This window comes from Apteryx rowi, unplaced genomic scaffold (assembly GCF_003343035.1).
Source record: "Apteryx rowi isolate R43461 unplaced genomic scaffold, aptRow1 scaffold_121, whole genome shotgun sequence".
Taxonomy (NCBI): Eukaryota; Metazoa; Chordata; class Aves; order Apterygiformes; family Apterygidae; genus Apteryx; species Apteryx rowi.
Window position 1 is genome coordinate 971,921 of NW_020447431.1, and position 24,491 is coordinate 996,411.

General features: G+C 35.2%; 1 protein-coding gene across 1 annotated transcript; it reads right to left on the reverse strand.

Moving 5' to 3' along the window:
- Positions 1-1,882: 1,882 nt before the first annotated feature.
- Positions 1,883-23,404, reverse strand: SLC38A11 (solute carrier family 38 member 11). Its single transcript, XM_026091234.1, has 11 exons — positions 23,260-23,404; positions 22,759-22,833; positions 20,432-20,566; positions 18,562-18,627; positions 16,776-16,882; positions 16,153-16,232; positions 9,024-9,094; positions 7,911-8,072; positions 6,171-6,283; positions 5,371-5,502; positions 1,883-2,128 (listed from the first exon to the last, which is right to left on the reverse strand). The coding sequence occupies exons 2-11, from the start codon at positions 22,817-22,819 to the stop codon at positions 1,883-1,885; spliced, it is 1,173 nt and encodes a 390-aa protein (XP_025947019.1). The 5' UTR covers positions 22,820-22,833; positions 23,260-23,404.
- Positions 23,405-24,491: the final 1,087 nt, after the last annotated feature.

The following is a 24,491-nucleotide window of genomic DNA, read 5'->3' on the forward strand; positions in this document are numbered from 1 at the left end:
GGTGGTTCTTTTTGTTGATGTACTCTTTCCCTTTGTTAAAGTTATTCATCTTTCTTTTCTGTTGCATCAACACTTACCTACTGTCACATTTATATGAGCTTTGTTTTCATATCCTTAAATGCTTTCTGTTTGCTTTTGATCATAGCAACAACTCTAACTTCTGAGGAGTCTTATTTTTTTCCAAAATCCACTACGGCAATGACAATTTTATGACGACAATAAAAAAAGTGCTTGTTTCTGTATTCAGACCTCCTTTGTCATAAGAAAGGATATAGCAGGTCATTATTTGCAGTTTCTATATAGATAAGTTATAGTTTGTAATATTGGAAAGGAAAGAATTGGCTTGTATACAGTCATTAGCCAAACACCAATTAACTTTAAATTCTGGTATCCATGACATCTGACTTTGCCTTTTCAGTATACTTATGCTTGGGAGAGCCCCATTTTCAATTAGCAAATTTCTGAAATAAAACCAGTGAGCCATCCATGATTATATGTTGAAATGAATGCAATTAGTTTTGGCAAAAGAAACTATTACAACTTCATCAGCAACACAAACATTTAATGAATCATAACTACCTCAGACTCTACACTTTCCAAATTAAAAAGCACCATGAAACAATTTTCTTTAAATCTGCATTTATAAAATAAATAGTAAGGCATAGAAAGACTTGTCTTTCATAAAACAAGTATATTTGATTTAATATTAGCATAACCTCAGCAGAACCTTTAAATTGAAAAGGCAATGCTATAATGGCACCCTATAAGTTATTCTGTTGACTCTGATTTTCAAAAGCAAGGATGCTTATAATTAATATCTTGAATCAGGATAAAAATACTTCAAGCAAAAGATTAAAAAAAAATCATATGAGAGGGGGAAAAAAAAAAAAGAACAGGAAAGCTAACAAATCATTCCTAATTCAACTGAAATGATCTTCACCAGCTGTCATAAGGAAATATTAGCCAAGTCTAACTCTATTTGGTGTGGAAGAATTGGAGTCCATTCAGTGAATACTCTCACATACAAGACAAATCAGCTATACAGTTGGATCTGAAAGGCTGAAAAAAGCTGTCAACAGTACCAGTTGCCTAGCCACCACATGAAACAGTGCATTCAAAATGACTACGTAGTGAAATCAGAACAGACTAACACACCCAAGTCTCTCAAACAGTTCTCCCTCCAAATCAAAAAGTTAAAAAAGTTTCAAGTAAACATTCTTTGCAAATTCACCTATGTGGTTTTATTCATTCAAAAACTTTCAGTCACAAGACCACAAATTTTAATTTGTACAGTTAAATTGTATCAGTTACAGTTCAGAAAGGATATAAAATTGCCCTTGAGTGAAGGCCCAGAACAAGGGATACCTTCAGCACTTAAGGACAATCACGGCTAAATCAAGGACAGAACTAATAGTAGTCTTTCAATTTCAAAGCACAATTTTAATAACAGAATGTGGCTGGGCCTCTGTTTCAGGACTCCTAAAAATATACTACAGCATGCTAATAAATACACATTAAAAGATTATAAAGTTAATAACTAAATGACGTTAATCATGGGACAAGTTTACATCCCTAAACATATCATTTATGGTTTAAGCAGTGTTCCTGACTCATTAACTTAAAAAAATGCAGCCTTTTGGATAGGTGTGCAAGTTATTCGCGTAATACCTACAGAAATGCATTGCAGAGCATTTCAGTTTCAAAAGTTAAAACTTGCATCTTATCTGGAAAAGGATTGCAGCATAAAACCAAGTGTATAAATTCAGTTACACAGTTCAGAATTCTTAGCACATATGAAAAGATCTTTGTCCCACTCTTATTTAAATTAGCAAATAGCTTGCTGGGAGATGTACCTGATCTAGTCTGGTGATTTGTGTACTTCCTAGGGTGGAAGGGTACTATTGTGAAAAGAAACATTACTAGGGAAGCAGTAGAACATTTCTTTTCCATGGCTACATTCCTGGGGATGCAAGATAGTCAAAACAAACCCAACTGTCATCACTAGCGCACCGACAGCAAGAATCAGGCAGGATATGATGTTATCTGAATGGTTCCATCGCTCTTCCGACAGCCTCAGATAACATGCTGTTGGGATGATAAAAACAAGTGGGGTGGCACTGAGAACTCCCTGTGTGGGGGAAATAACAATAACAAAAACCTTGTAAGAATGAATACTGAGACTTGAAGCACAAGAACCTACATCATTTTTAAATGACTAATTAGATTGAAGCAAAAGTAAAGCTGGAGAATGGAAGACTTTTTCCAGTTTTGCTAGATAGAAAGTTTTCTTTTCCAAGTCACAATTTGCAAAAATATCTATATAAATATCTRAAATAATTCAGGCTTATTTACTTATTGGTGTTTGCTGATACAGAATATTTTATGTTGCAAGTATTTCTAAGTTAAGGTAACCAGTAAAGTTACTAGAAGTTTCTCAGCTCCAAAAGTACAGTAAAAGTCCAAATGTAGTAATTCTGGAATACTGTAACTGATGTGAAATATTTAAAATCATTCCACATATGAGTCTAGACATATTGCTTCTAGTATTCATGAAAATGAGTAGAAACATCATGTAGCAGTTCAAAGAATTCTGATCAGCACCACTTCTGCATTTATGACCTAATTCAGGATAACTTCCCTATGAAGGCAAAGCTGCCTCTGAAGGAGCAGAAAACTCTTACCAAAAATTCAGCTCCCCTTTAAGTGCTCTCTTAGACAGGGACAGACACGAGCACATGCTTAATTGCTTTCTGCTTTTTACTGCCCCCTTTTAACTGCAGCTTAAAATAAAAGTTATATGCCAAAAAAAGAGCATTTTTGCACAGAAATCTTGAACATCCTGCTTTGTTTCAATTGAATTATGGTGAGGTAGTAATCTGACCTACTGAATATCTTTATGCATGAATAATCTGAAGTATAGTTTTATGGTAGAAACTATTAACAATGATCAGTACAGACAAAAAAAATAAAATGAACATAGCAAGTATCTTTTTCATTAAAAAATTAAGACTCTTAAATTTATGTGAAGCAATGTAAACCAGCATCTAAGTAAAAGAATAGTACAGGTAGGTCTGCAGACCCTTGACTCCTGTGCAACCAAGCAGTTTCCCTGGCGATCTACCACCGAAAACACACAATGGCGTGTGCTTTGTTTTAAAACCAGAAAGCAGGAAAAAAGCAAGCAGAGTCAGAGAAGCATCAATAGTGCTATCTTGGGTGAGGAGCCAAAAGACAGCCCTTTGTTGGGCATGGAGCCTGCTGAGAAAGCAGATCTTTCTTCTTTTGTAACGTAAAGACTCTGCTTCCTCTTTTTTCCTCTACTGAGGCAAACAAGACTCTGAACAATCCTTTTAAGTGCAAGGATTATATTCAAGAAATACACAGCTGTACTGTCAAATGCCTCCCTACCCCCCCAAAAAAGCCCACAAAATACGAGCTGCCCATTAAAACACCTGGCTATCAGTTTCTCTTTCTAATGGAAACAAACCACTGGCTTGACTACTGAGTAATCACTTAGGCCCGTCTGGGGAAAAAAATACTGCATTCATGGACTGCTTACTTTTGAGTGATTGTTTTAAAACAATTTAAGTTCATTACAGATAGGAACTGTACATATTCGATCATGCTAGAAAGACTTACTGGCAGTTCTCCAAAATGATGTAATTTATTCCTATTATCTATAATATATAGTAAATGTAACATAAATACACATATATAGGCATACATGTGCACATGTAATTAGTAAGGTTCATTATACCAGTATTCAGAAATTTGACCAAAACAGGCATGTATGTATGAATACACATAAATATTTTTTTATTGGTGTCTACACACATAAGTGAATTTTATGCATTTGTAATGTAAAAACAGGCAAAAAATGATGGAACTACCAGCAAATGCTGCAAAGGAGAAATTTCAATGGGAACATGTATCCTGACCAGACCAGTAACAGTACTGTTTATTTGAAGCTATTTATAACTTAGAAACAGTTAACTGAGAGGAAATTAGGAAGGTAATTATTTTAAATAAAGGGTAATCTGTAGCTTATCTGGATATTCAGACCAGTTCTATAATACCAGTCAAAGCATGAGCTGCTAAATCACTGCTACAAAACCACTCATTACTGCTCAGGCAGCAGATAAGCTGCATTGTGGGTCAGAATGATGTACACGTATCATGATACGGGCATGCTACTCCTGAGAAGACTGCCGCACTTTGCATAAAAACCAACTCCCTTCCTCTTGCTCTATGAGTTTTGATTGGGCATGCATGATATGGCTGAAAACATAAATGAATGAAGTGAACAGGGATGTAGGGAGCCAATTCTAAAATATTTCTACTTTTAAAAAAAACCCAAACAACAAAAAAAAACCCCAAAGGCTGCCCTTAAAAGGTTTTCTCCGCTTTCCAACTTCTATATCGTGAAGTATGCGGTGAAGTATGCGGTGAAGTATGCTTTATATTATCAAAAATAGCTGACCTGAAATTGAAAGTAAACTACTTGGACAAACAACACTTGTTGTAAAAGTAGACTGGAACTTTTGTACCCATTTTTAAAGACTTCTTTTGATTAAATGTACACTTTTGTGCCCACACAGACCGACCCCATCTGATAAGTCCTTTTTGTTAACTAATAGTCTAGGTCTTTGGCAGACAAAATTGCAGTTCCAATCAGCAAAAATGAGTTTTAACTTTAACAGCTTTATATAACTTTTTAAGACAAGAGGCACTTTGTGTGGCCTGCATGGTAAACTCCATCTCTGCTGTGAGGCAGTGCCAGACACAGGAAAGTTCACTGGCATGTGAAAGTTAGTTCTCTCCTAAAAAACCACACACACAGATTTTGAGATTACCGAATCCTAGAGCAAATCCTAATGACTGTCTTGTGCTAAAAGAGAGGAAAAAACAAAAACAAGCAAACAGTAACCTCCCACAGAACCAGCAGTAGTGAGACCACAGAGACAGGAACTGGAATTTTTCCCTGTTTGGGCTTAACAGGGAGCAAAACTGAGTTATTTGCCTACTTCATCAGAAAAAGGGGCTAGAAAAAGAAACATTGGATTCAAACCTGCAGTTCCAGGTAGGATGAATATTTTCATGATTGTCACTACAGTTTAAAAACATTTAGTAGTCTCAGCTACTTACTGTATCTCCAGAATTGTTATGAAAGTTCTCCATGTGAACTTGTCTTCCTCAATTTCCTTTCTCCTTTAATTACCTTAAAGCAGTGAATAATTCCTTTTCTTCTCTAAGATTTCTAATCAAATACCATATTGCATTAAATAGATTTTTAGCAGAGCTGTCAATTTTTCAGAATGTGCTTTATTGAAGAGTGATTTATTAAATATAAGAGTATTCAGGTTCACTTACATTCAGCTCTAAAACTATTCCAAGGCAGTCATATACTAATGAGATAGCAGTCGCCACAGCAACAATAATTACTGTCACAATAATATGGAAAATTGTTGATAGGTTCCCATGGAAAAATACATTGGCAATCACCTGAAACAGAACCACAGTTTAAAACTTCACTTTTGCTCTTTATTTTAAGAAACAGCTTGTTGCAAATCTTCTAACCTCAGGAAACTAAAAGAATTGGTGGGAACATACTGACTCAACTTTACCTACCCAGCTTCAAGAAAACATCTTCTTCCAAAAATAATTAGTAAAAGTCCTACTAAAATCATAATTTCAGGGCATAGCTATTTCCTTCTCATTCCCCTGCTATAGAATTAAACCACTTGCAATAAAGTTATTTATTGAAAAGTAGTATTTCCTAGATAGACAGACTTCCTTCCACAGAGCAAAATTAGTAAGCATGGTAAGTATCTACTATAAATACCACATCTACCAGCTACTATAAATCTACTAGATACCTACTATAAACTCRGCTATTCTCAACATGATGACCACAGTAGCAGTTATCCTGATATTTATCATTAAATAATTATTAGTATAATACTGGATAATATTATAATAAATATAATACAGCATTACATTGCCAGAATCTAAGTGGTGCATCTAATACTTCATATTCATTACATACAACAGGATATGTTGATATTTCTTATGTATCAACCATCAACTATAGTTACAATATGTATTGTTATGTATAACTACTGCAGTGAACAAGATATCAATCTTGTTAGAGGGAGATGATAAATGCTTACCTCTCTGGTCACAAAACATTCAAGGGGGAAGGTCAGAATTACAGTAACTCCATAACAAAACCTTCCAAATGTAGCAAGGTTGTCATCTCTACAGTAGTTTTCAAATATATCTCCTGAAGCATAGCAAAACATCAATTATTTTCGACTGCATAACATTTCCATATTTTCAAATTAAAATATAAGTTACTGGAGCAACTTTCTACTGACACTTAAGACTCTCTGAACTACTTTCATTACACATATCAAGAAACYATAGTTAGTCACAAATTACATCCAGAGGAACTTTTATCCTGACCTGACAGTAGCAGTATTTTTATTTGAATTAACATTTATCTTTAAAAAAATATTTTAATACACACATTGTAATGTCTGTCATGTGTTAGCTTCCCCATAGCAGTCCTCTGCAGTGATTTTGTATGAGATGCTGGTTATTTAAGTCAGTAACAGATTAAAAAGAAAAAAAAAAAAGAGTTGTATATAAAAGGAACATTTCCTTTAAAAAAAAAGTTATTCTTAGGACAAGAATAATTACACAAGGAAGACCAACGAGATACCTCTGGAGAACTGCATTTTTCTTACAGTATCTAATCACAGCTAATAAGCTGTATAACTAGCAAATCTTTTTGTATCGGCTAACAAAAGCCTGGCTAGTGAATTCAAACCATCACCTTGCTTAGTGGTTACACCAAAGAGTTTGGAATGATGATCCCTGAGACACAACAGAAACTGTAAAACAGTGATCTAGCAGATCTTTTCTATCTCTGATTTTTATTATATGATCTTTATGATTTGTTGCTTTTAGGATCACAGTGGCACTGAAGAAGCAATCAGATGTGCTCTAGAGAAAACAGTGTCAGAAGGTTTTGACAGGAGAGCTGGAAAATAAAATGGAATCCGTTTACAGTATAGTCCTATGCCAAGGAGCAGCTGCAGTCAGGAGCTTTCTACACTTGAAATGTCTCAGTCAGTTTGCACTTAGTTGGCTAGAAAGTTGCACCTATGGGGGCAAGTTATTCTGCTGCATAAACAGCACAGGAAGGAAGAAGAGGAAGGACCAACTAGCCTCCCACTCCCCACTTCTGTTCTCAGCTAAATTCTGCTGTTCATCACAAGAGGACAAAGCTAAGAAACCTTCTACAACTTGAAACAGCATTATTAAATAAAGGAAAACCTGAGGCAAAGAAATGCTTATACAATGTGTTTTATGCTAATACACATTGCATTAATACACTAATAAACAGACATACACAGAGGTGATAGTAGCATTAATTACAGCAGAACATCTGTCGTAAAGATAGGAAGCATCTCTAAGTCAGAGTTAGGATACTACATTAACACAGACAGGAAATGATGTAAGAAAACATACAAAGATAAATGTCTGGCACGTCATAGAAAAATGTAGGCAATTTTTGTTCTTCCTGCTCTGTTAGAAGATCATGTGGATAGATTATGGATGTTTAGTCCTCAGAAATCTTTGGATTATGGAAGCATCTGATGCAGACTTTCACCACTGAGACTTACACTTGGGAATTTGTTACCTCTTGGCATACAGCTAACTTTGTACCCTGTTTTGGTTGTTGGATACCTACAAAGAAAGTTTCTCCTAGCTATTTCTTTCCAAACATAATATGGCTTTGGCACTTCTGTACCTAATAATGTATTAGCAACAGAATTCAGATTAGGAATGTGAAAACATAAGGATTACAATGAACATCAAAATAAGTGCATTGAGCAGTTTACCTTCTGTGTATTCTGCAAAAGTCATATATCCACAGGCAGCAAACACTAMGCTGATAATAACAGCGAGCGAGACTGACACATGTGTGATTCGAGACCAGTTGTTTAAAGTAGGTTCTTCCAGAGAGCCATAGATTAAAAAGCTGTTATGATGGCAAATGAATGCTGAAACACACATCATAATTAAAGCAAATACATGAATTTATGCATATGTATATGAAAAAAGAAAAACAGTGGAGTGCATATTCCAAGGCAGGAGAGAGACAGCACAGAATCCACTCACTGTTACATAAAAACATTAATCCTGCAGTCAGTAGCAAAGTTAAGTGGCTTGAACTTTTATTTACTTGTTTGATTCAATGCAGGTTGACCTCTCCTGTTCAGCCTGATGCGATTCTGATTACACTGTCCTAACATGCCACATTGCTTCACCCCAGCCTCCCCTATCCACACCTCCATTCCAACTTCCACTTTCTTCTCCCATCCTCCTCTTTAGCACAAAAGCCCAGCAGAGCTTTTGAACTCCACAGAGCTATTTGCAACTTTGGACCTTCTATGACATGCATTTTAGGCAGCAGCAAGCAGAGGGAGGCCTCAGATTGCCACAGCATTAACAAGTAGCAGCATACCAGGTAGGAACAGATTTTAGAAGGAGGATAATGTATGTGAGTTGAGATTCATCCAAAAGGTTCATTGTGCACAGGTGCTCTCTCTAGTGAATCTGCCTGTTCCAGTACAAGCACTTTCTGTTAGAGGTTATCCAAGAGAAAGGAGAATGGTCACAGCCACACCAGTTCACAAATCATATTAAAACTATTGGTGCAGTTATTTCAAGATATGAATTATGAACTGGACATTTGAGCTGCATTCACATGTCCCAGGCTGCTGTGTCTGCTACAGTGGCAATAGCCTCTACAACAGGATGGACAGTGGATGGGGATAAAGACTTAAATCATAACAATTAGATTCACCTAAGGATGACTCAAAGTCAGCTTTATTTTCTTCTAAACCGGCTTAACAGGAAGATAAAATTAATATACAATTTCCAGGTCCAAAAATATTGATTTTTTTTAAATTAAACAGTCTGAAGACTGAAAATACAAAGAACTGACTTACCAAATGACATCACCCCAATGGCTTGTACTGCATTTGATTTTGCAAATATCCAAGCATTTTCTGATTTGGGGCTAAAACAGATATTTGTTTTAATAGATTATTTTTTTAACTATCAGTTATTAAAATAATGTAAAACACTATGCTGTAATACAAAACTGCTAGTCAGATCCTCAGAACTCTCCACAGTAGGCCACAGTGTTCAATAACGGAAGTTGAACACTGTTAGACACCCTTCTCACCTCCCTTGTTTCAGTTAAAGTATTTCTGGGACAAGATTGTATGGCCAAAAATGTCAGCCTGTTCCAGTGATCAGTTCTGCAAATAAAACATCCCTTAAAGTCTCCATGTATCAAGAAACAGCAGTTGGGAGGGTAAAAGCTGTTACTGGCTGAGGTTTTCTCAGCTCGAAATCTCTGACTATTTAGAGACAGTTTCTTCCTTTGAATCTGCACAGGTAATCCATAGAGTCTAGAGACACTTTCTTTCTGGGCCATAAATCAAGTGAGACAGTCTGTCTTGATTTATACCTGTTCAGACCTTCTGTCTAATATAACAACTGTTCAAAGGGCGCTCCTCATAGTAAAGGGACCCTATGAGCTCCCAAGAGTGATAAAATACTTCATATACTTACATTTGATTTTATAATCAGGCAAGAAAGAATATAATATCCTCCATATCTGCTCCTCTAAGATAYGCCTGCTATTTTGGACCGGAAGTAATTCTTGAAGGACTACAGAAAACTGTCCACAATCTTAGTTACAATCCATTTGCTGCATGAACATCTCTGACTACAGAACCAAAATGGAGGAAAGAGGAAGGGTAGGAAACACCTTTTTCCCCGACTTAGTTTTCTAAAATATCAGATAAAGTTCACAAGTCTGTTGAACATTTTTGAACGTTAAAGCACAGACAACGCATTAGTAGAGTAGCTCGTGCTCACAAAGTTGGCTTCTGCTAATTTTGATTACTCTATTTTCATTTAGAGGGAAAGCTCCTGCCACCTTAGCTACTATTTTCTTACCACCCTGCAAAGCAGTGACAATCGGGCCAGTTCTGTGAAGATAACAACAGCAGCTTTGTCTCTCCCCCATCTGATGATAACCAGCTCTTTTTTCCTGCCCCACTAGCATACGCTATGTTAGGTTTTACTGCTGTCAAATTTTTAAATCCTATTAAAAAAAAAAAAAAAAACTACTGATGTTGTTCGTTCCTTTTCAGAACTCATACCTTACTGTTTTTTGAGAACTTAAAACAGAATTTATATTATCCAAAGTACATTCAGCTCCGATACAAACAGAGCACCTCCTATGTTCTTAGGCTTTGGCTCCTAAGCTTAACTTTGAAGTGAATGGGACCTGAGCATCAAAATCAAGCTTAGTTTTTTGATCTCAAATGTAGTATATGGTCTTGACTACTGTTAACATACAATTTACCATCTTGAGTAGCTGAATATGGCCCTCCTAAAACAGTCTCAGACTCAGCAGGCATATGCAATAAACAATATGGATGAAATAGAGGAATCAGGTGTTTATCCTGTGAAAAGGGACTTCTGACCAGCCATAGCTACTGTAGTTCCTTATGTGGAATAGACTCTTGAGGCCACTGATTTCAAATCACTAGAGATGACTGTGGACAATTCATATTCAGAACTCTGTATACATTGTTTTTCAGAAAATGATTGTATCTGATAGATGTGAAAAATCAATAATGTTACAAAATAAAGCTAGATTATACAAAACTAACATAACGGTTCAGTTCTGTAACCACTAGAGGTCAGTTCTGATATCAAGCATATAGAAGGGAAACTTATATTTTCCTCTGATGACAGAATTTGCAAAAGTTTCTGGACTCCTCTTCTATTCATAATTAGTATTAAAATATTTTTTAAATGCACAGAAATATAAAAAGTGATTTTGTTTGAAATGCATTTTGATCTGACAAGCAAACTACTTTATTGCAAAACATTTAACTTTATGAAATATTGCATCCTTTGCACTCAATATATCTATATAGTAAGTTCCTGTAAATAGGAATTAAAAAAATAAAAATGAAATGTAGAAAGCATGTGAATTTCAGTTGAAACACTCTGAATGAAACTGCCAAATAATAAAAAAAAAAAAAAAAAAAAAAAAAAAAAGCTAGTCCCTGCAGAATGTTGGCTTATGCATAAGTAATATATATCAGACTGAAATATAGCTTTGCCTTGTGGATGAATGACAAAATTCAGATTAGAAGGATTATTGGGGAAAAAAAATCCAGAACAAAATCCTAATAAACAATGTAAGAAGATGAATTGCTTGCTCCACCATTCCATAACTAAAATGGAATTTCAGATCCATGATTTGAACACTACCAGCAGACCACAGTGTCATATGTGCATACATGCATGCATGACACATGCGATGGTATATGGTTCAGTGTTTCTCACAGTAAGTCATACACTGTTGCGTGTGTTTTGAAAAACATTTTCATACCTTAGCAATRGAGGGATCTCACACAGATGTGATATATAAACTAGAAAGTGAAAACATGATGAGAAAATTTAATTTCTGAGTGCTCAGAACCAAGAGTCAAGAGCTCCAGAGTTATGATCATATCACTAGATCTCCCCCATGTCCAGTCCGCAGGATATATACGCTTCTGGAAAAGGGAGCCAAAAGAGAGTCTATATCAGTTAAGACTTCAGATTGGGAAAGAGAAAATTGAGTCAGGAAATGCTAATGGGCAGTTATGGAAGAGCTGCACAGTGAACAATTCCTTAGAATGTCTCGCAAGACCAAGGGCACCTAATAGAAGCATCAGGTATGAAGCTTCTAGCAAGATGTTTATATGACAGTATTCCATGCAATACATACTTTTAGGCCAAAAATATAAATGGGTTCACAGAGACTTGAAAAATTCACAAAGAAAAGACCTACCAGTAAATATGGTGGTCCAGACATAAGCACACCACACACACACAGATCAAGGCGAATATATGTAAGTTTATCTAAATGTGCACAAGTGTGCGCATGCGCGCTCGTGTATGTAGTGTATGTATGGTACACATACACTAAAAAGAGCATATCAGGAGAATATTACATCACACTATACCTGTTCTGCTTCTTAAGTCCTCTCTATAAGCACTCAGAGCATTCTGCTGCTCCTGTTAATGATGTGATTTGGCAAGAAGGACCTTTGCTCTGACCCAGTTTTACCTACCTTCTTGTCAGGAATAGTTAGGGGAAGATTACAACTGCTGCTCGCGTAAGAACAGCGGTAACTGTGAATGATGAAACTGGCTAGCTGTAGAAACAGGAATTTTCTTTCCTTATTGCTCCTCACTCAGTGTATAAAACAAGCTATGTCTGTACAAACACAAAGTTATTTACTGTTCTAGAAGAAGCAGAAGTTAGATGAAACACAATGGAAGTTAACAGGAAGAAGTGTGATGCTAAYTGCAGTCACTGAGAGCTGTAGTATCTATAATACTCAGAAGAAGCTGTAACACCAAATAAAAGTTGAGAGGTAGCGTAACTGTGATTCTTGGAACAAAAATAAAGGACTGTATCAAAAGATGTTCCAAGGGAGTTCTTAGTCAGGAAAAAGTCTCAACTGAAAGTAAGACAACGGCAAGATAGATTGACAACTTGAATTGTCTGTAGGAAGGTGGTRAAGCCTAGTGGTGAAGAAAATATGACCCTACTCAGTCTTCAGTATACTTAAGACATAATAAACCTGTTTGTGAATTTAAAAAGCATTTTGAGATTATCACTGTTTACCTACGCAAGAATAGAGGAAAAGAAAAAAGAAAACAAAGAAAGAATCAAGCAATGGTTAACACCCCTTTTTGCAGTAAAAAGGGCATCACATACAGATCATAAGCAAGACTCAAGGAAATCTGTTTGGCAGTCTTAGAACGGCAAATCTGCTTCTTTTCTCAAGCATTTACAGTAAAGTAGTCCCTATCACAAGATCTATGCTTTGCAGAAGTCTGTCATATATTTGGCAGCATTTCTGCATAAAAGACAGAGAGTACATCAGAAGAAAACCATCTTTAAGGAGGGTAAAGAGAAGCATACATTTCTGACCTCAACCCAGCTAGTACATATACAAAAGGCTCACTGAAACAAAAAAGTGAATTTGTGAAGAGGAAGAAGTCACACTTTTGACTGAAGGGAGCTACATGCTGGAATCCGCAAAAGACTTCCACTGCTTTGGATTAAAGATCACAAACAAAACAGCCAAATTTAGGTTCAAACTGGCAGTTACTGAGATGACTGATAATGGATGAATACATGGCAGACCAGTTCAGGTTTAATTCAATGATTTAGACATTTAGGAAACAAACAGACTAACTGTAAAACCTGGGTTCAGTTCTATTGCCAAAGTAAGGTAGAATATCATTCTGTTTTGATTTAAATTGTAAGAGTTACAGACACTGAATATAATTTCAATCAGCATAGCGAAAAGGAAATGATTAATGATCAGGTCAACCTTGAATTTCATAGTAATCAAAGTCATTTTTGTCATTGAAGAACAAAGAGAAGGTAAAGTGATATCTGCCATAGTCCCACTAAGTTGCAGTTGCTTTAATTCCCCTTTTTGCTTAATGAATTACTTAAAATGAAACCAACACTACCTTGTATTTACGGAATTGTTTTAAATTTCACCATACATTAAAGTTTACCTTTGATTCTTCCTTGCTTCTAAATAAGTTGAAAGTAGAAAGTTGTTTACTATTGGATTATTTTCCTTAACACGGTGTTTCATCCCTGTGATCAGCTGCCAGTTGAGTAATTTTCACATCCCATTTACGTGTAATAGATGCTCTTGAAGCTTTTCCTGGAGATTTATTTATTATGCAGACACTGCCATCATGGCATTCTTTCAAAAAGAACACCAAGTTGAAACGATCCATCTTTATAAGTTACTTACAATATTGCCTTCTAAAGCAATGAATGTTAATTTCGTCTCTGAACAAGGAAGTTACCTTATGCAGTATTAATGTATCTGACGACACTTACAGCTTGAGATAATCTTAACCCATTGTTTTGGGGCATGTTAGAAAGATATCCAGCTACAAGCAGATGGGAATAAAGTATCACCTAACTGTATTTTTATCCAACATCTAAAACTATGGATGGTAAGTTCTAGATTCAGAACGCTGGATGTTATCTGCAGACACATTATGTTCTTCAGACAACAATGATTACAGGGATGATATTGATCAAAAGCAAGTACCTCCGTTTCATATTTATCATAAAGAGGAAATAAGTTAAACCAAATAACCCTCTCTTCATAAATACAGTATTCCTTTCCTGCAAACTAACAAAAAAAAAAAGTAACACTCTCATACAGTCCCTGAACAACTCTATTCCCAAAGCAATCAAAAAAAATCATTATCAAAATCAAAACATCAAATCATTACAAGTAGTAAAAATTTCTCTGGTGGTCTAGCACAACATAGTGGAGGTTTCTGGGAGAGAAAATAACCTCTTTTGTCCTAATAACAGGTATTACCTTCCAGTAGGAGTTACACTCCATTTAAGCAAAAAGGAAGTTTATCATCCCCAGATAACTGTCATATCTCTCAAGGGGGAATAATCTTCATTTTGAAAGTCTAGAGTAAAAGGTAGGTAAAAACTGATTACTCCTCAGAAGAGTAGTAATCAAAGTGGGAGGATTTTTGAATGAGGTTCCACAGGAATCTGACCTGAGTTCAGCACTTTTGAATATGTTCAATAATAATGTGGAAGTTGGAACAAAAAGTACACTTTAGAGAGAGYATGAAATTTGCAGTTATGTTCTTTGTTCTCATTAAAAAAAAACCTTGCCAGATTAATTTTTGAAAACAAGAAGTGTAAAGCAACAATGAAAAAGTGTCTACAGCATCAAAAAAACCCCAACCATCTAACAGTAAGACTCCAAGAATCCCTCAAAAATCAACATTATTTATGGTAAGAAAAAATAAAGCCATACATTCTGTATTTTTCAATGCACCACCACTGTTAAGAGGAAATGTTACCATAGGTAACAAGGTCATCAGTAGCCATCATACATAGCTTCCTTCTTTAGCAGGTTTTGAGATTTCCCTTTCAAGTACACATTTAAGACGCACACTATGAAAAACACCTTGCTTACTATATTGCCCCACTGAAGAAAGAGGAGAAAAATCCCACATGATTCTGAGTGGATCATTTTTATGGATGATGGACACTTCCCTATTACAACTTTAAAAGCTGCTATTTTGACTATCTTGTCAGCATTAAAACGTGAATGCCCTACAATTAGCCCACTTAATCACTGCAATGAGAAAAAGTATAGTTACATGTGACACTGCTGATACAATCATGGTGGAAGAATCTACTTCTTATAGAAGCACTGGAAATACTATGTAAAGTATTCTAATAAATAAAAGTGTAACCAGAAATAGACAGTCTGTCTTCTTTATTAACATAATTTCATATTTGATAGGGGTCTGTTTAGCTAAAAGAGGTAAAGCAGACATCTTAGGCCACGAAGGAAAGATACTAGATTCATAACAATTCCAAAAAAAAAAAAAAAAGCAGCCATAACACACATTCAGTGTCTAGAACGCTCCAATGTTTAATATTACTTTCAGTAAAATACAGAGGGCTGGAAAACCATTTCACATGTTCATTTGATTGTTTTCCTCAAATGCCCGAATAGTGTTTTTATTAGTGTTGTTCACTTTTTCCTTTTCCTTATTTCTATTCAATTTTTATTATGAAGTGAATAATAAAAAAATGAAGTATTCCTAGAACACTGTCTATTTTAAGATTATAGATATAGACCAGATGGCAATAATGAACAAAAATAAAGAACTTTCAACTGCTAGGCAACCTCACACACGGTAAATTAGGGATATCACCTGCAACTTCCAACTCACTGGCAATTTTTTTGAGACTTTTTGTGACTTTACCCCTTTTCACCCCTCAGTTGCATACAAGTATGCTTTAGTAGCTCATTTTGTACTACTATTAGTACAGGCCTGTTTCTTCAAATATCTATCTCTCCCAAAAGAAAAAAGCCATGTTCCAAAACTACACGCACATATATAATAGCCATATAACAGGTTATATGACTTACTTAGAAATCACTTTGTGACAAGTGAAAGAGTACTTACACTTGTGGACTGAATGTTACTGTCCTCACCATCACAATAACCAGGATGACAATTGTTAAAATCAGAGAAATAAGAGATACCTGCAAGGAAAAAACACAATTTTAGTTTGTGAGCTGCTCATGGTTCTCCTTTTTAGCAGCATAATATGCTTTGAAAAGGAACAATTAATAAATAAGTTTCTAAATACCAGAAATGTCAAATACTTATAAATAAGCAGGTTGTCCTAGATTTTCTTGTTTTTATAACTAGCCTATTGCAACTGTATCTCTAATTGTAGCAGAGACTTCCCACTTAAACACTTGGTATCAAAAGTACTCAATATTTCAAGATCAGGCCCATATCACCCAGTGCTTCAATTACCCAGTGATTTCTATCAACAGTAAATGGAAAATCCAATGGCTCATTGCTTTTTCTTTCAAGACCAATGTTTTGTTTAGATTCTCCAAAACTTTCTCATATTTCTTGGGACAGAAGACAGACTGAACTTACAACGTATATAACAGATTCCAGTCAGATGTAATGCAATGCAAATACCTTAAGTCATGACTGGCACTTATGTTCTAATGGCATATAGAAAATTGAACCAAAAAAAAAATTAAAACCCAGTTGCTATTATAATTTACCTTTCCCAGTTTTGCTATGTCATGATACAGAGATATAGGTAAGGTAAAGATGATGGTAGTAAAAAGAATTATGAAGTGACGGTCAGTAAGTACATTGCCTGGTTCAACTAAAACAAAAAATAAAATTGTATGTTATTTCTCTCAGAAACTGACATGAGAAACAAATTAGTTAGATTTGAAAGGCTAGCAGTAACACACTGATACTATGTTTTTATCTCCTTTATTCAAGCTGAGCAATACTGAAATAAAAACTATGCATTACTTAAGCTTGAGGAAGACATACGCAGCATATGCATAATCACAAGAATTCTGCAAAGTCAAACTAAGTGCATAACAACATATGAGACATGATACTATATCAATCTTTGATAATCTGGTATTTGTACATGTAGATTAGTGTTAACCACCTCTTTAATCATGACTGAATCAATGCTTGTAGACTGCAAGTAAACCATTCTACTACTACTTTTAAAATAGGCAAATTCATAAAGAAGGAACCTAACATAAGTTCATTTAGGTGTTTCTCTCAGGCACCTCTTTTTTGATGTCACTTAACACAGATTACCATGTGTAGGTATTGAGAATATTTGTCATAACATTCCCTGAAGTCAGTGGGATTTTTATCTATAACTGGATATTTTTTTCAAACCACAGCAACTGAACATAACACACATCTCAGTTTCAGTCAGACTACAATGATTCATGGATTTGAATCAAAGTTCGCTGAATAATTTTGGCAGGAAAGTGATTTGCAATTGACATAGAAAAACCTATGTTCAGTTCCCTCTTTTCTGCAGGAAACTCTAATGCCTCATCTCCCACTTTCCAGGCAAGCATTCTATCAGCCAGGTGAAAAGATGTGCCATGCTGAGGGCTCCCCCTATTACAGAAGTCATATTAGACATTCTTTGCCATTATCAGCCTCACTGAAGAACAGTGTGCGACAGTTAAAACTATCCACATCTTGCAGGCTTTATATACCTGCTGTAAATTATAGTCTCCTTAAAGAAGTTAAACAGTTCATACAAATACTTGTTTCCACTTCACTGCAGATGTTCTTTTTAGTTTAATTCACCAGTGAGGAATGTTTGAACTTAGCTGGCTTTGTACTAAAGCAGATGACAAACATGCACACAAATTGCTGGTTCTGTGTGGGAATGAAAGCTCCCAGCACAGGAATGCTAACAAGTACATGAGGTAAAATCTCAAAATACCACATCTGTTTTTGCAGTGAATATCTAGAAGACAACTAAAGCTACATATGCAGTTCACAACTACCTACACAGATACACTTAAGTAAGCATTAAATCTCTTATATTATTTGCAAGTCATCCAGAATTAGTTACTAGCTGAATACCAGGACTGCTTCTAAAATATTGATTATTATAGCAAATATACACAAAATACAACAGTGAAGTTAAGCACATTGATGATCTTGTAATCATGCTACTGAGGAAGACTCCTCACATTTGCTTTGTATTTCATTGAAGCAAGAGGCCTCTTCACTGACACAGGGTCCAAAGACAATCAAGGTCTAGGATTCATAGTTTTTCTTTGACAAAAATATTCCCCCCCCCACACACACACACCACACAAATATGACTTTTAAATCCCATGAATTCCCAATTCATAGAGAAAGGAGGAAGACAGTATCTTAATTTAAACTATATATTTAAAAATAATTCAGAAATAATGAGCAGATAAGCCTTCAGTCTAACAGTATGCCAGTCCTTAAGTACTTACACTATAAATTTTCCCCTTTCTCAAATTCTTAAATGCATCTTACCTCCAGGAATTCTCTGAAAAACCTTAGTTAAAGTGTCTCCTGTTATTATGTTGTAACTAATCATAGCTTAAAGAAAAAAAAGCATTGTTAGTACAAGCCAAATATGAAGTATTTGATAAGTACTTAAGTATTTGATGAACACTTAATTAGCACATCCYGTAGACATCAGGATTATATGCCAATATCCCTCTTGTACAAACTCTGGCTAGCACCAACAACTTGTTTTAGGTTTAAAACAAAAATCAAGAATTCTTTAATGCTACCATTTTTGCTTTTTTAACAGATAGAACCTGAAAAAGAATTTGGTCTGATGAGCAAGGCTGTTATGCAGTCTTGCCAAACACACTTCAAAAGGAGGGGAAGAAAGAAGTCTTTTAAAATTGCCTTGTTCATTTCTAACAGAAATTCTTAGTTGGTCTATTTTCAACTTCTCATTTCTATTCAGTAAACCAAGTTTCCATGTTAGTTTAATAATCCATTCTGCAGTCATATGCACAGAACCTCCCAGCCCAAGTTAAAAGTTACTGACGTCTGTTAACCAGAAGAAAGGAGAAAACAAAGATAAATGAAGATATCAAATATGGACTTTCATTCCTTTCCCTCATTAATAAAAACTGTGGCCCTAACATTCATATTTCATTACACTAAAACTATGCATGTGTGTGCATAAACATATGTAAAACATATACATATGGTCTTTACCCTTTATATGTTCATATAGCATACATATATGTACCTGACCTTAACTTACACACACACAATTTCACAACAGTGAATATTTAGATCATTAACATTATTTCTATAAACTCAAGCATGAACATATGCATAACTAGTTCCCTGGTAAGGGCAGAGATCTTTACAACTCTTTTCTCAATAAAGCAGCAATTAAGTCAACAGAAACGGATCAGCATTTTTAGAAGAGATGATTCCAGTTTTAGGGATATAGCTTTATACAGTAATTAATGCAAAAATGCCACATGGTTGCCTTCAGTAACAGTAATCTGACTCTCTTAAGAATTTCAGCCACTTATAATGACATTAGATTGATTATTCCTAAATTAGGAATTTTGCTCTGAGGGGACCTATGGGGTCACTGAGTCCAATCTCTGAGTATCTCAGGTCACCACCTCTTGCACTCCCATGTATTAAAATATCAAGATCATTTAAGATTCCATTTAATCACATTACTACTTTAGGGGACAGATTCAGAATATTGCTTTTTCTAACTTCCTAATTAATTCTTGCCCAGATTATACCTGTTTGTTCTTTCCCCAAATAGCATAAATTACTCTTCTGCCTCACTAGTGTGTCTTCCTCCATTCTTCCCCCAGCATAAAGAAATAAATTCTGTTTCAGTTTTCCATTTTGGTAAGCAAAACAAGCCAGTTTCTTTTACTCTTTCTTGTACAATGGACCCTTGACTGCCTAGTAGCTCACCGGGCATCAGACTGAATTCATGCTTTTGAAGAATAATGATAGCACAGAAAATTCTGTGATATCAGTCAGGCAAGGTCCGATCAGTGGCTTATCGTTAATAGACATTAATACTTGTCTACATATTCTGCAACTATTAATTTGATATACTCTGAAAAAAAAAAATCACATTTTCCTTTTCTTTCAGGCATATCAAATTTGTGTTATGTTACTCATTCTAGTAGAGTCTCTTCTTTGCTATTTCTGACAGCTAATTTCATCATTAATCTTTAAATCATTCTTCAGTTCTCAGTTACTTATTTAAAAAAATTATTAAAGGGAGAGACATATGCAGTCTATTTTTTACAGAGTTCTTCATATTTAACTGCTGAAAGGATAAGGTAATGCAAAAGCATTATTTATAAAATTTAAACATTTATATTTTATGTGATCTTACCAATAAATGGATATAAAAACTGAAGAGTTGAAAGAATTAAATAACCTAYAAGACCATATGTTTTTTTGACCAGCTCTTGATAGGTGCTCGTACTGGAGAGGTTCCCTCCTTTGATCAGCAATATAATGGAATAATCTGTTAAAAAATAAAATTATTATTAAAAACAGTATGTTGGTTACTGCTTAGCTTGCCGCTAGCACTCCTTAAAAAAACAAACAAAAATCCATAAAAAGGGAAAAAGAAAACAGTGGCATTGGAAAGAGAAGTCCCCTTACAAAGGATTTCAATCCATGAAAGCCAGAAGCTGTGGACTCATATTGGAGGGAAATTCCAGCTTTTGTGAGTTGAGACAGCAGAAGCAACCTCATTTTCACTGATTTCCAGTACAGTCAATGACAATAAGAACCATCATAAGCACCAAAACCAAAGAAGATTCAGTTAACAATGTGGAGGGCTCCTGAACAAATGGCACATGCCACTATATCCTGAAGTGCAGTGGAACACAAGGATTGCCTGTGTTATAGTGTTAGAGCTCTGGATCACTTTACTCTGCTGTTTAGTAAAGTTTGCAAAAGAGTAAGTCTGGTCAATATTTTGTGCCTTCTCTATTATTTGCCATAAAAATTTATTTTAACCATTTTTATTGAGCACTTTTTGAAACAAACCATACACAAAGTGATTTACCAGGAAACCCAGGGATTCAATGCCCTTCAAACCGAGCCACTTTCTTGTATGAGGCAATATGCCTCGAGGCAGAGCTGAGGTCACAAGTAGAATTGCTCCCCGACTGAACCTCTACCTTGTATGAAGAATTCTATTAAGTATCAGAGTTATTTCAAGCTGTGCTTTAGTAATTATTTGAGCACCAGGGGATTTTCCAGTCTGGATTAGATACAGCACAGAATTTATTACCTTAGTGCAGACATGTCTTGACAGATAGTGGCTAGACCTTGTCTATTGCTCATCCATCTGGCTTTCACTTAGCCTGTAATTTATGCTGTGAGAGCAAGTTCCTTTCTGTTAACAATATCAGTATCTAATGTCTTCCAGAAATGAAAGAAAGTGACATTTGTTTGAAATTCTGCTGAGTACAGCTGTAAGTTTTGCATAATTCAATTTCACATACCAATTGTGAAGTTTTCACAATCATTACAAAGGAGATTTCTACTGTATGTTAACAAGAAAACCAATCCAAAGAGATTCCCCTAAGCATGTGCAAATCTTGCACAGTATATTCGCACTTCCACTATAATTAGCAGCAGACAGAAGCAGACATATGGAAATGTTAACTATCAGTTAAGTTGCATGCTGAGATGATCTTGTACAAGAAATATTACTTTGTAGCAAGAGATCTTAGATCCACAGAACTTAGAAAACACCTATCAGGAGGTTATAACTATAGTAAACATATTTTGCACAGGCAAATTGTAAGAGTCCCATCTTTAATATGGCAAAATGCTGAGTTTAATTCACATGTTCTGGGTCTATGACTATAAAGTCTTCAAAATACATAGAAATGCAAAGGATGTGAATCAAATTTCCTATCAAAAAGGAACTTTAATTTCTGGATGTTTATGATAGGTTGCATGCTTTCATTAATGCAATTTGCTATCAGCCATACTGAAAATTCACCATATTCTTTATGTTACATTGTTCTCATCAAATCTCGATCATATATATGGACCCTCAAAAGATATTTGTAAGCCAAGAAAAGTGTCAACTGCTGCTCAGCCTGTGGACAACAGAATTTGTGCCATTTAGGTTGACTTGGTTCATTGTTTTTGAATTTGCATTCACAATGACTTTACTAAAACTCGCCTTTGAAGCCAATGGATTTACTTAAAGTTTATTTTTCATGTGATTCGAGAAGTTGGCCCTTTTTGAAGGTAAACCTGTGATACTTTTTTGCTAGATAATTAAATAAAATACTCAGAATAATAGTCCAGCCAAAGGTTTTATTTCTGGGGTATATTTAAAACAAGTGAAATATAACCTACTCTAGGTTAACCCCCTAATTAGGGTAAAAACAGTGGACTATAAACACGCAATTATGAAATACAAATAAAAGCCATTCTTCCAAATGTCACTTTGACCTAGTCTAGGAAACTAGGCTTCACCAAAATATAAAATGCAAACGAAAACAGCTTTATATGTTGTACAGCATAATTCTCTACTTCTAATCTGCTCAGGGGATTAATGAGGTAAGTGAAAAATTCCTCATTTTTATTAATTCATAGGTGTATTTTTTTAGCTATCATAAAGCTCAAAGACAGCTAATCTGTGCAGGTCTAATTTCCACTTCAGAATAGAAGCTGCTTTTACAGTACCTGTGATATAGGCAACCCCAAACAAAAGCAGTACTCCTAATGGAAAGCCAGCTTGCTTCATTGAATATGGCAATCCTGTAAATAATAAAACAAATGAGATTATAAAAGAAACAAACAAACAAAAAAAAGAATCACAAAAAAAAAAAAAACAACACACAAAGCCCTGCTATCATTCTCCCAGACTGGACTAAGACAGTGCAAGGCTTCTCAGCATACTTCATAACCTCAGAAAAATCATTTTTAAAGGACAAAGGGTTGCCCAGACTTAAAGCTCAGCCAGCACCTGCTCAACCAGTACTCAGGTCAATATGGCAGAAGAGCCAGTAGGATCTTTACCACAACGAGACCTTTGGTCTCAGCTGACAGCTCTGCATCCTCAAGTAATAGAGGATAATCTTTAGGAACAGCAGCAGAAAACAAGAGGATGGTTTATTTTGCCTCAAAACTGGATGTACGTATAAAAAAGATTGATCAAACTATAATGAAGAGAAATATACTCACCTATAATGCCTGATCCTATGATAGAGTTGATAATGTTAAATCCAGCTGATGCCAAATCACTGTTCCCTCTTTTTTTCCTGGGCTTAATGACCAAGGCTGTTTCGTCATCTGCTTCAATCTATTTCAGGAAGACAATAATAGTATTATACAATGGAAAAATAGGTGAGAACAAGGATTTTACACATATTTAACACAGTCAATTCAAGACCAAAGTTTTTAATATATTTTCATAGACATAGATTTGTGGAGGTATTTTTATATCCAAATCCCATTTTTTTCAGTGAGAAATCAAAGGAATGTTAGTCATCTAATTCCCTTATAAGTCTGACCCATAATCTTCTGTAATAAATTCTTCTCTGAGAGAATGTAAGTAGAAGAACAGAGATGTATATAAACTTAGAGGCAGGCTGTTACACAAAGAGCTTTTTAGTTGAAGCCTTGCTCCAAAGGCAGAAATATGAACCAAGTATCTTTGAAAATATTTTGATTAATCTCACTGGTAAAAATAAGCCCCTAAATCAGGAAAATTATTTCAATAAATTCCTATTAGAATACAGCAGCACCTAAAAGTGCTCTAATTCAAGGTTTTATCAAGCAGTTTTCCATCTCAATCAACAGTTTAGTTTATTATGAATATTAATGACATTGTAACTTTGGCTAGCCCCAGAAAGTTTCTATGGGAAGGTCTGGTTTCAAAGTAAATTTCAAGACACACAGATCTGCAGGCAATAGTTTTGAAAATTAAAGTTCTTATCTTCAAAAAGCATCTCTTCTTAAGCATGTAGTAGTCCTCTACTTAGATCACCATTCTACTGACAGAGAATATGTTAATATCATTCATTGGAAGGCAGTACTTGAAATGAAATTATGCGATTCAAAGGAGGAACATACATGCAATTAAGAAAATGCCTGCCTGTGTTCTGCAAAAGCAGAACATACTGGTTTTATTTTCATCTCCAATCTCAGGGATGCAGGAACCTATTTAATATATATAGCAGGCCGTATAAACCGAGATGACTGTTACCAGTGCTCCTGGAAAGAAAAAAATTAAAGTGACTGATAAATCTTAGTCTGTAGATAGTGGTATAAGCTCACAAGCATAAGAGTGCCTCAAGAAAAATAAAGTATTTATATGGAACCTTTAATCCTTAAGCCCTACTAACATAATAGAAGCACTGGTTCAGATCAGAGGCCCATATAGCTTGGTATCCCATTTTCAAGAGTGGCCAAAG